At 41.1% G+C, this 12856-nt stretch overlaps 1 protein-coding gene across 2 annotated transcripts in view; it reads left to right on the forward strand.

Moving 5' to 3' along the window:
* Positions 1-12856, forward strand: part of PAPPA2 (pappalysin 2) — a 269518-nt gene that overhangs the window by 132473 nt on the left and 124189 nt on the right. For both annotated transcript variants that reach the window (XM_042925583.1, XM_042925584.1), the window contains exons 8-11: positions 505-633; positions 3893-3984; positions 7865-8055; positions 10001-10147. In XM_042925583.1, the coding sequence (XP_042781517.1) occupies positions 505-633; positions 3893-3984; positions 7865-8055; positions 10001-10147 (559 nt within the window). The remainder of the gene's footprint in view (positions 1-504; positions 634-3892; positions 3985-7864; positions 8056-10000; positions 10148-12856) is intronic.

Consider the following 12856-nt stretch of genomic DNA (forward strand, 5'->3'; position numbering starts at 1 on the left):
CCCTCTGAGGACTCAGACTCTTTAAGACAAGAATTCTCTCGAAACCCAAGAAAACTGTGACCTGAAGACCCAGGAAGGACCCTGCTGAGTCCAAACACTAACGCTGTCCTCCTCAGTGTCTTTGATTACTTCGAGAATGCAGACGGCTGGTTTTCCAATAGTTGGCTTGTGGTTGTTTTTTTTTAACACGATAAAGGTATACTTGAAATGCCATCCTCCTAGATTGTATAGGACTGTTGGTTAATCCGGTGGTTCTCTCTAGCAAGCATTCACTGCATGTATACTATGTGGGACATACTGGGAATACAGAAACCAATATGTCTGCAAACCTTCTGCTGCTGTGTAAGGCTGTGTGCCCGAACTTGGATTTACATAACGTAGCATATGTTTAACATTTATGTTCCCCATAATATTTCTTTTAAACCCCTGCAAGCCATCTGCAAAGGACCCAGGGCAGCGTCTCACTTTCTGGATGTAATGGTCACGGCTCATTGGTTTCCACAGGGAGGTCACACCTGGGCAGCTGTATCAGTACCAAGTTCAAGCTGGAGCTGGAACAGAACTAGGAGAAGCCTCGCCTCCGCTGAGCCACATCCATGGAGCTCCTTACTGTGGAGACGGGAAGGTGGCAGGGTGAGTAGCGGGTACATGGGAATGTGTGAGCAAGGATGCCCTGCCCTGCCCTGAACAGGAGGGTTAATCTTGAGTTTCAGTTTGACTTGTCTTGGAAATTGGAGGCACTATGTGATTCTAGCATCAAACGAAATCTAGGACCTGGCAGTGATCTTGAGAGATCACTCACATCTTAGTTGAGGAGAAGCTCACTTTTATTTAGAGCTCACTGCAGGGTACTGAGATACTGGGGCTGATTCAGGGGGTGGCAGGCAGCTCTTAAGGTTTCAAAGGACAAGTGCTGACAGTGACTGAGGGAAGGAATTTATAAGGGAGAAGGTTATATGTCAGATGATGCTAAAAGACCAGGTGAGGGTATGTGTCAAATCAGTGTCCTGTCCCATACCCCTGACTAGCTGTGTGACCTGGGGAAAGTCCCTATAGTGTTCTGAGCTTCACTGGCTCACTAGACCACTAGAAGACCTGACTGCGGTGTATTTACAGCCATTATGTAAAACTACCAAGGTAAGGATGAAATCACTACTTTGCCTTCTTAACACACCGTGTTCCTTTTTCTGTTTCCCTTTTGTGGTATCAGCCTAGGGGACTAATTCATGCCGGTTTGTCTGGGACTTTTCCAAATCTAGCACTGAAAACGCCCCCATATCCCTCCAGTCGCCCTGTATTAACCTGTCCTGAATGCTCGTCTGACCTGATATGTTCGTTGTATAGAACTGTGGCAGTAGGAGACCGGATGGCCAGGCGCTGTGATGTGTCTTAGATTCTGCATGCTAATAAGATGGCCTCTTTTTAATTTCCCAGACTGGGTGAAAACACATAGTATCCTGACGCCCTAATAGAAAGCAGTTCTGTAGCCTTTCTTGGGATCCCTCACATTGCTTAGCCATCACTGAACACTGCCTGTTTCTCCATCTTCTAAGATTTTAACCTTTGGTGTAAGGCAAACCTCGCCGATACCCCGACCTTGCTAGTTGGCTGCTACCTCTGCCTACCGCGGTCTCAGCTTTGCACCCCGCTTCCTCCGTCTCTGCTGGGCTCCTCCCCGGGACTCTGTGCACAGAGTAAGGCTGGCTGCTGTTGATGCTCTCCCTGCTCTGGCCGCCTCTTTTGAAGTCTGCCGCCCACCCGTTAAGGTGTTTGGGAGGCTTGGTTACCAGGACTACCCAGGCAGAAGCCTCCTTGAGCAAAACACTCTGCCCTAGGTGTCTCCCACCGCACTTCTCTGATTGTGGCCGCCTGGAGGCCCCAGGATGCCACCTCTGCCTGGGGGTCTGGGGACAGGAAGAGCTGAAGAGCCCTTCCCAACTTGCTCTTGCACCTTCTCTCCTGTGCCTTGAAACAGCTTCACCTGAAGCAGCATCTGCTTGGCTGCTGGGCCTCACAAGTTTCCTCGTTCAAACATTCCTATTTCCTGCCTGTATTCCCTCCCTATAAAGAGTCATAAATGGTTCACCACCCAGTGGGAAGAAACCTGTGAATTACAGCTTTGTCTCAGCCAGAGGCAGGGCCTCCACTCCACACACAGCAAGAAGGAGCCATGCAAATTGTTTAACCCACTGTTTAAAGCTTGACAAATGTATAGATTCAGTCTAAGGGGATCACAGATGCCCAAGAAGTCATCCTGAGACTAGTTATAATATATTTTTGTCACACTGGATAACACCGCAGTAAGACCATCAGAGCAAACACTGTGGAGGCCCTGGACTTGTGAGCCACATTTATTTGGAAGCGATCATCTCAGTCTGCCCATGTGGGACATCCAAGCCACGTGTGGAAGTGTGGCAAGTGCAGCCAAAAAACGGCATTTTATTTAATTTTAAGTAGTTTAAATTTAATTTAAAAACTTACTTGATTCAGTTATCAGAAAACCTTTAAATATATTTGGAACAACTTGGGTAGATGAATCTACTTTTCCAACAATAGAGTTTATGAAATCTAAATACAGATCAAGTGTTTGGACCCAGATGTATTTTAAGTGAAAAATACCCATCAGATTTCAAAGATGTGGGATGTGTAAAAGAATGTAATGTGCTTTATTAATCATTTTCATACTGATTACATTACTAAAATGACACTATTTTGGATGTCTCGAGTTTGATGAAATGTATCATTAAAACTAATTCCGCCTATTTCTTTCTTTTAACGTGACTACTAGAAAATGAAAGATGATATGTGTGACGCTCATCTTTCTGTTGGGTAGCAGTGCCTCAGCTGGCTTATCTTCCAAGAAAGAAGGAATTTGAAGTTTCCTTGATTTCTTCAATCATGTTGTTTTTCATATCTGTTATCCTTTCTCCGTTGGCATCCTACCATTTAACACATTATTATATAATTATGTTCATAGCATGCTTTTAATTCGTATGAAAGCATTCTCATATCCAATAACTTAATCTTCACTCCATCCCTGTGGGGAGGCACACTTTAGACAATGGTTAGAGCTATTAGTTATGTCCTCATCTGAAAGCACGTTAGCATGCCCAAACCCTTTGTCTACTGGAGTTAAAATATGTGTCCGTTTTGGTGCAAAGTCAAGAAGAAAAAACGGTAACCCTCCATCCATTTTACAATGGCCACATCTGTGTTACCTGTTTTGTTCCCATAACATGCTTCCTGTAGCCCTCAGTGTAAACTAACTCTCCCACCCCAATCCAAATTAGTCACCAGCTGTGTCAGCTTTTCAGGTTCAAAACAAAACGATGACATTTTTCTTCTCCCAGTATTTATTTCTCCCCTGCAATATATGATAGCTGCCACCAGGTGGTAGTAGGGAGTCAGGACCTGACGGGGCCTTAGCTTTGCCCTGGACGGAGACCAAGCAGCAATCAGGCTGCTGAGTCTCTTGGTATATAAAACAGAAGATTTCAAGCTTACAAAACCCTAACTTTAATAGCAACTGTGTCTAGATAGAATAAAACAATGAAAACACAAAGAAATATCATATAAAAGAGAATAGAAAACAGAACAACATATAGACAGGCAGGTTTCCTCCTCACCAAACCAGCTGTTTTTAAGATTTCACTCATCATAGGGCTGGCAGGCCTTTTCTAGCTTAATGCCATCTACCAGAAACCCTGGAAGGACCCCCGTGGATCTCCTAGATGTTTCTGAGACGTGAGCTACTCTTTATGTAAGAGCATTCTCTTAGCACCTGCTCTTCTCCAGCTTGCACTTTTTAATGTATAATGAGGGATTTTAATAATTTAAAAGAAAACTATTTTATGCCTGTGTGTATATAAGAACGTATGTTTTGACCTTCCAGGAGCCTGGGAGAAGAATGTGATGATGGGGACCTTCTGAGCGGAGATGGCTGCTCAAGGGCGTGCCAGCTGGAGGAAGGCTTCCACTGCGCAGGTGCGTGGAGGACCACCACCTAGGCTTATGTCCTGTTTCTGCAGGCATCTCCGTGTCTTATTTCCATGAGCTTTTGATATCCTATAACATATAGCTGAATGATAACAACAATGACATTTGATGTGTCTGTGGTGTGCCAGGCGGGCACTAACTTTCATCTATAGTATCGCATTAAAAAAATTTTTTTTAATGTTTATTTTTGAGAGGAGAAAGAGAGAGAGAGGGCATGAACAAGGGAGGGGCAGAGAGAGGGGGAGACGCAGAATCCAGAGCAGGCTCCAGGCGCTGAGCTGTCAGCACAGAGCCCCCGCGGGGCTTGCACCCATGAACCGTGAGATCATGACCTGAGCTGAAGTCGGACACTTAACTGACTGAGCCACCCAGTCACCCCACCTATAGTATCTCATTTAATCCCTACATGAACTATGAGGAGATCAATCTGAGGCGCAGAGAGCTTAAATAATATGGGATTTGAACCAAGGAAGTGAGGTTCTAGAATCTAAATATAAACCACTGGGGTACACTGCCTCCTTGATTAATGTTACCAAGGATTGCCCTTGGGTCCTCATGTCTACCACCAAAACACCAGCCAAGCAGCACAATCAGAGGTTTTACATAAAAATCAGTGCGGGAAACATTCTAAGCCAAAGAGGCTGCAAGATACCTCTTGGCGGCTGTGTTTCATAAGTAAGATAATGACTGATGACGGGGAGTCCTAACACCGCTTAATCCCGGCAAATCACTAGTAATAAGTTATCACTAGGTGGCTTTGACTCTAGGTTCTTGCCATGCAGGAAGACCATCTAGGAAACTTCTCCCAATTCTGGTTAAAGACATCATCAATGAGCTCCTTACATGTAGATTATTATTATTATTTTACTCCCATCTGTATACGTTGCAGTGTTTCTGTGGTACATGACCATTTGCCAAAATTTTGTAAAGAGCGATGCTTTGAAAAATATCTTAGTGCCTCTAAATCGCAAAGTAAAGTAGGATATGATTGTAATAACGTATAATTAAGGTGTAAAATACTGCACAGGATGCGCAAATTCTCCTGCTACCTAGAGTAGATTCACAAAATTATAGAATCTTAGGAGTCTTTCATCCGTCCATCTAACAAAACATAGGCAGTGCCCGCCAGGTACCACGAGTCTGATAGAGGCCCTGCTCCCTTCATGTGTGCAGTCTAACTGGGATTTGGAGTCTGGCCTCCTTCCCGTGTAGAAATCTCTCCTGCCAGTTCTTGAGAGAGAGGCCTCTAGCTTCTGCTTACATACTTCTAGCAGTGAAGGACACATCTTGAAATGCACCATTCTACTTAAGAATGGCTTTATCTGTTGCAATACGATCCTTCTCCTCTTCTCTGGTTTGGAAACTGAGGCTCAGAGCATTGTAGTGACTAATCCACAGGCACACAATGAGGCCCTGAAGGGCCAGCACTGGAGCCCAGCTTTCCTCATGCTTAATCAAGTGCTTTTGCCCTGCTATGAAACTACAGAGGATAATTTTTTCCCTGTTTTATTTGACTACCATTCAGATATTTGAAATGCCTCCCCATTATTCTCCTTTCCAATCCAAACATCCCCTCATGTGATTAGGTTTCCAGACCCTTTCCTATTTACCCTAACCTGGCATGTTTCATGTGGTCAATGCCCAGAAAGGAATTCAATACTCCAGATGTGGTCTGGCTGTACAGAATACACCGAACCGATTACCTCCCCTTTTCTGTACACAAGTATTTGTTAATGCCACCTCTGTTTGCAGTGTGAGTGTGTGTGTGTGTGTGTGTGTGTGTGGTAACATAACGGGCTCATTGAATATACACATACACACATACACGCACACATGTATTCTCTTAATGCTGTGTCTCCTCCAGTACAGCTCAAGCCTCCTTTAACTTAACAGTACACCTTGTTTTGTTTCTAACACATTTGATCCCATTAAACTTGGCTCCTGTTTCCTTAGCCTCCAAATCCAGTAAGACTGCATCTAAGTTATTTTAACTTTACAGGGTAAGGCTAAGATGATCCATTCCACAGTTAGACTTCTGTTTCATTGTATAATATGCTCATAGCATGGCTCAGCATGTAGTTATATTCCATTATTTCTCAAAAATTAGGATTGAAGGGACCATGGTGAAATATATATATTTTTAAATGGCCTGTTGTTTTTAGACGGACTTGAAAAAACAGGCAAAAATTTTAAGTCCATGGTGAAAAAAATAGAAGCAAGAAGAAATATTCACAGTGTTATAAATAGAGAAACAAGACATACATATATGTACATTATAAAATATAATATAAAATACATTTATATATACATAAATGCAAACATATATATTAAATACACATATTTATGTACATGAATACATGTACATGTGTAAATACATATATATGCATATATATGAGAGAGAGAGAGAGAAATCATCATGGGAAAGTCATTCCAAATGCACATATATTGGCTTTGGGTTTGGGGGAGTGATTTGGGAAGGCCATGGGTTGGATGGAATGCAGGGGTTTAAAACCCCAAATAAGCTAGAACCCCATCCTGGGAACATTGGCTTATTCCTGGTAAGTAGAGACAGATTTACAGCAGAAGGGCCTTAGACTGGAAGAAATTGTGAAGGAAAATAATTAGTAGCTACATGTTGATGAGCCACTGAAAAAATTACTTCAGCATCCCTGTGGTATTGCTGTGAAGAATTAAAAATAACGAGAATGGTATAGTAACAGTGAATTTTAGTAATGATGTTACTGAATGTATACCTGTACGTTGCTATGTTTCCAAATCTTGGTCCTGTCATCTTGTCCTATTACTTAAAGTAGAAATAGGAGATTAGAATCATGCCACTAATGTTAATTGTCCTACGTTTTGGTAGAAAACGGGACCAGAACTCACTAAGTGGCTTTCTAACTGTACCTCAGCTTTCCACACTTGAAGAAAGCTAGTTTACGTGTCTGTAGTTGGTACTATTCACTTAGGAGGAGTTATCTGGTGAGCAAGTATGGAACTTGTCCAGGGAATACAAGCTCGCTTGCTAACACTCCAGCACGTTTTCTTACAGATTCGCTCCTCACTTGTTTGCTCTTGAAGGCAGTGCCTCGGCCTCAGCTTGATAGAGACCCCACTGCGCCCACCTTCTGTGAGCCTGGCTCCAATCCAAACTCTATTACTTACGTATCAAGGGACCTGTGGCAAAATGTTCCTTATTTATGACACAAACAAAAAATGCACACCCCGCATGGTTGTAAGACGAAAGGAAAGAAGAGGCATGTAAGCCTTGAAAACCCAGTGCCCATATTGTCTCTTTCAGAGCAGTGGTGCAGTTAGTTGAGGAAACACGATTCAGCCACAAAGAGTAATAGAAAACAAATCCCTCAAATACTTTACTACTTCAAGAACCATGAAGGGGATCCACGTACATAGCCCATCATACCATTTCTTTAACTTCTCTTTCTTCTTTTACCTTCTACTCTTATATCCCCTCCTTCCCTCAGGATCTTGCTTAACGATGCCTTCAAATTTCTTTCTACCTCCAGCCTACGGTTACTTTTCTCTCGCTATTCTTTATTCACAAATCCCACTGCTTTCTATACCTTCTATTATAGAGATGGATTCTACTCCTCTCCCCATGAAGAATCCTTCTTCTTTAGGAAGGTGTGTGTGTGTGTGTGTGTGTGTGTGTGTGTGTGTGTGTATGTGAGTGTGCGTGTGTGTGTGTGTGTGTGCATGCACATCGTTTTGTCTGTATGTTTGGGGTGGGTATTAAGCTAGCTGGCAGTAACAGCATTTTCTTTTGTGGACTTGAGAAAAAAATGCAATGATTTTTCCATGACATCTATAAACACTTTTTGAAATGTTATACAATATTTCTTGCCAGGGGAGCCAAGCCTATGTTACATATATGAGGGAGATGGGATATGTGAACCTTTTGAGAAGGAAACCAGCATCATAGACTGTGGCCTCTATACTCCCAAAGGATATGTGGATCAGTGGGCCACCCAGGCTTATTCCTCTCATGAAGACAAGAAGTGTCCTGCTTCCTTGGTAACTGGAGAACCTCATTCCACGGTAAATCAAGCCGGAAGAATTGAGTGAAGGCTGAGCAGAATTATAAAGGGGCTCTCTCTCTCACATGCTTTATGGGGGGGCTTACATTTCTTTCCTGTCTTTGACATCAAATTTAGTCCCTACTGAACTTGGAATAAGGTAACATTAAATGAAAAATTTCTGGACTAGCAATTAAATCTCATCTGCCCCACCCCGCCCCCCACACCTCCCTTACCCCACTTACCCTTACTAGTTTTCATCTAGGAACATTTGGCTGTACAATCGCTGATTCCAAGGTACAGAGAAGCATCGCAAAATTAACCTCAGATGTACAAATATCAGAAATTACACTTGGGCTTTCTATACGGGAGAATTTATTTTACAAGAAGAAAAAGAAGTAGCAAAGAGTCAGAATGCCTGGATTACAATATTGAATTCACTGGCATTACTACTGTTATCACTAAACGAGGTTTGACAGGTCACTTAACCTCTCTGGGCCCCAATTTTCTCATATGTAAAATGGGGATAGTAATAACTTTTGCATTTAACTCAATGGTTTATCACAAGGATCAAATGAAATTTAAAGTATATTAAAGATCAAAGTATAACTTGATTTAAAGGACTGTTATTATTGAAGAAATTCTAGAGCTAGTACTAAAAACAAATCCTCTGGTATACAATTTTCCATGAATATCCACCTAAATAAATAGGAGATCCTCCAAGGACTTTAAGGACTGACATCTATGAATTAGAGTTGAATACTGAAAAGAAGATTAAGGGCTTTGGCTTTTGGGTACTATTCCAGATGCATCCATTGCCAACTAAACTCTTCCATTCATCATAACAATAAGCAATACCATCATTTCAATGGAAGTGTGATTTAGCTCTGTTGGTAATTTAGGCCAGGATGAAATCATTGCATTGTATACTTCAGGAGACCCCCAGGAGGTTGAGAAACTAGCCAGGAGTTGGTGCTCTAGTTCGAGAGACTCCTTAAGGACCTTGGAATCTTCTAGATTCTAGCTCTTTCCATCCTTGGCTTGCAGCTTTCTTCCTCCTATTCATAAGATGACTCCACCAGGCATGAAGTCAGCATTTCAGGCAGGAAGATGGGGGAAGTTCACAGGAAGTACGTATACGCTAACTGAGTCTTTCCCTTTTTATTGGGAAACAATCATGGCAGCTTTTCTGGACGTTTAACACTATAGACTTCCACCAACATCTCATCGGTCACATCCAGGTCACGTCATCACCCTTTGTTGTAAAGGTCTCTGAGGAGATGAGCATTTATAACTGGATTTACTGCCACCTTGAACAAAATCAGAGTTTCCTAATAAGAAAGTAAGGGGAAATGGATATGGGGAGGCAGCTAGCAATGTTCACTACACTTCTTCAGTGAAATCTGGCATCTTTCTCAAGAGTTCTTGGTGCCCAGTGACAGGAAGCCAGGAAAGTTGGGAGATTCTGAGTTAGTAACAGCTCTCTGAAGTGGCTTTTAGTCTAGCTTGTCTATCTTCCTTAAGTATTAAGTGGAGAAATTTTCTGGTGTTTCTGTTCCCTGACTCCTTTACCCAGCTGAATGCTTAATGGTTTCTGACTCAGTAGCCTCACTCCTCGGACTGGTGGATCCTGCCCAGTAAGGATATAACCATCATCCTGGACAGACTTCTATGGCTAATTCTAGGAGCAGTTGCCTAAAATGTTCCAGGACTGTTCTTTGGGCAAGATATCTGGGTTGATGGTAGGCTGAGAGTTATCATGTGTGTTTTTCTACCCAGGTAAATTATATCTTGAGGTTAACAGAGAGCATTGAGGCATTCTTCTGCTTAGAGAAAAGTTTTCTGCCAATAGTGTGATCATTAGGCACTCAGAAAGAGAGGAAAACTTTGGTTTTGAGCTACAGAGTCATTGTATTTACTTCTCTCTCACCTTATACATTTAATTTTTGATTGAAATTACATTTCAGATTTGCACGTCATACCATCCAGATTTACCAGAGCACCGTCCTCTCACTGGCTGGTTTCCCTGTGTCACCAATGGAAACAGACCTCAGGATAAAAGGAGTGAGCAGACAGAAGGTAGCCTGGAGAGGGAGGAGGAGGTTTGGCTCAAAGTAAGTGAACCAAATGGTTGTTTGTGAAGGCTGTGGGTAGATTGTGTGTGTGTGTGTGTGTGTGCGCGCGCGCGTGTGTGTGTAAAGTGATATGTTGGATAGGCTTCTCGGGAAATTTCCTCTTGTTTTTCTCTGAGGTTTTATATTTTGGGTTTATTTTTCACCTCTTTTTGAATTTTGGGCTTCTTTCTTTGTAAGTCAACCCATTTACAAAGTGTAACATACACACAGAAATGTGCAAAAAATCAAAAATGCACAGATCAATACATTTTTAGAGAATGAACATCCTCTCTAACCACCACACAGATCAAGAAACAGAGTACGACATCACCCCATAAATCACTCTTATTCCCCTTCTCAGTGATTTTACCACAGAGGTATCTACTCTTTTTAGTTCCATCGCCATAGACTATTGTGCCTGTTTTTGAACTTTATGTGAAGAACTTTACAGTACGTACTTCTTGTGTCTCATTCGTTCTTACTCCACATTTCATTTGCTAGAGTGCTGCTTCATTTAGCAGTAGGGTTCATTTTCATTGCCACGTAGCATTCCAGTGTATAAGTACACCAAACTTGTGTGTCCATATTGATGAACGTTTGGGTTATTTCCAGCTTTTCTCTATGGTGTTACACATAGTTGTGCTATAAACATTTCTGTATTTCTTTTGGTGAACATATATAAACAGGTGGGTATATTTGGAACTGCTAGATCGTTGGTAGGCAGATGAGAAGCTTTAGTAGATAATTCCAAGTAATCTTCCATAGTGGCTGTACTCATTCATACTCCCACCAGAGGCTAATGAGTATTCCAGATGCTTCACATTTTCATCAGTACTTGATATTTCAAGCCTTAATTTTAGCCATTCTGTTTGGCATAGAAAGGTAGTAGCCCCTCCATCATGTCAGTTGGATTTATATGTTGCCTAATGAGTTTGGTCTTTTAAATATATATTGGCCATTTCTGTATACTTTTCTTTTTTTTTTTTTCTCTTGGAGGTCGTATTCAAATCTTTTGCTCAGTTTTGTAGTGTTGTCTGTCATTGTCTTCTTAATTTATGTGATTTCTTTACAATTCTCTGCTATGAATTAGAGCTCTCATAATTTCATAAGCAGTGAGCCCCTGAGAATACTCTACCTCCATTTACTGCTTCCTGGCTTTTTAAAGTTAATATGATTTAAAAATAGCTAAATATTTACCCTGCCCAATGCTCTTCAGGCCTTTCCATATTTCTATGCTTTCCTCATTTTTATTTAGCATGAAAAAGAAATTCCATCGTTTCTTTTTATGTGAGTGTGCTGGCAATGTATTCTTTCAGTTTTTGTGCGGCTGAAAGTATCTTTATTTGACATTCATTTTCCAAGGGTATCTTTGCTTGGTATATAGAATTCTAAGTGGCCAGTTGTTTTTGTTCATCAACTAAAGATGTTATCCCAGTGTCTTTTCACTTTCATACTTTCTTTGGAGAGTTAGCTATCAATCTGCCATATACAACTTTGAAGGCAATGTCTTTTACTCTGTGATGCTTTTAGTATATTCTCTTTGTGTTTTGTCTTCGGCACTTTTACTATGATGTTCCAAGGCCTGTTTTTCCTTTGTAGATATCTGGCTAACGGTTTGTCAACCTAATCCTAATAAAAGCTTGGATTAGGTTATGAAATAACCTGGTTATTTCATACTGGTATACCTTCTGTTTTACTAATCACAACTTTTATTCCATATAATTGGCTGTTAAACTGTTTATTACATTATTAATTTCAGTTATTGTAGTTTTAATTCTAGAATTGTTATTTAACTTTTTGTATAGATTCTCATTTTGTTTGAAATTCTTTATCCTATAGTTTATTTTAAAAATATATTAATCCCTATAATTGTAAAGTCTGTGCCTGATAATACGAATAGGTTGGTGACCTGAGGTCTGTTTATGTTGACTGTTTCTTCTCTTTATTTTCATTCATTTAGTCTCATTTACTTTCATATTGAATAAAGTTTTAACTAAATATTATTGTAGAGATTGTGGCTAATGATATCTTCCTTTCAAGACCACTTACTTTTTTTTTAAACATGTAGTAAGATTTGGGAAAGAACATCTTAATCCAATCAGTAATGAAGATGACTCAAATTTCTGGGGTGCCTGAGTGACTCAGTCGGTTATGTGTCTGACTTTGGCTCAGGTCATGATCTCACAGTTTGTGAGTTCAAGCCCTGGGTTGGGCTCTGTGCTGACAGCTCAGAGCCTGGAGCCTGCTTTGGATTCTATGTCTCCCTCTCTCTCTGCCCCTCTCCTGCTTGCACTCTGTCTCTCTCTCAAAAATAAATAAACATTAAACAAATTAAAAAGAAAACTGCTTCAAATTTCTGTATTAGTGAGCCCTGATATGTTTTTCCCCTTTTCCTTTTTTCCCCTTTTTAGGGGTCTCAGATAAAAGCTTGGATTAGGCCCTCCACCTGATAGTCTCTGAAGTACAATTTCTGTCTCCTCAGCAGTATGTGTCTGGTAAAAACTGTTTGGCTTTTTGGCCTCTCACCCACCAATTCCCGCTTAGTTTCTTATGCTCTTATTCTGCAGAGCTTAGAGTTTGAAAAATACCTCAATGGCAAAAGTGGCACAGAATGTGAGGTTCCTTTCAATGTGGTTTCTTGCTTTTCAAGTCTCTTCAGTCCTGATTGCTGTGGTTGCTCTCACATGTTTTCATACTTTTTTCTTTTTT

The sequence above is a fragment of the Panthera leo genome, chromosome F3 (genome assembly GCF_018350215.1).
Source record: "Panthera leo isolate Ple1 chromosome F3, P.leo_Ple1_pat1.1, whole genome shotgun sequence".
Lineage (NCBI taxonomy): Eukaryota > Metazoa > Chordata > Mammalia > Carnivora > Felidae > Panthera > Panthera leo.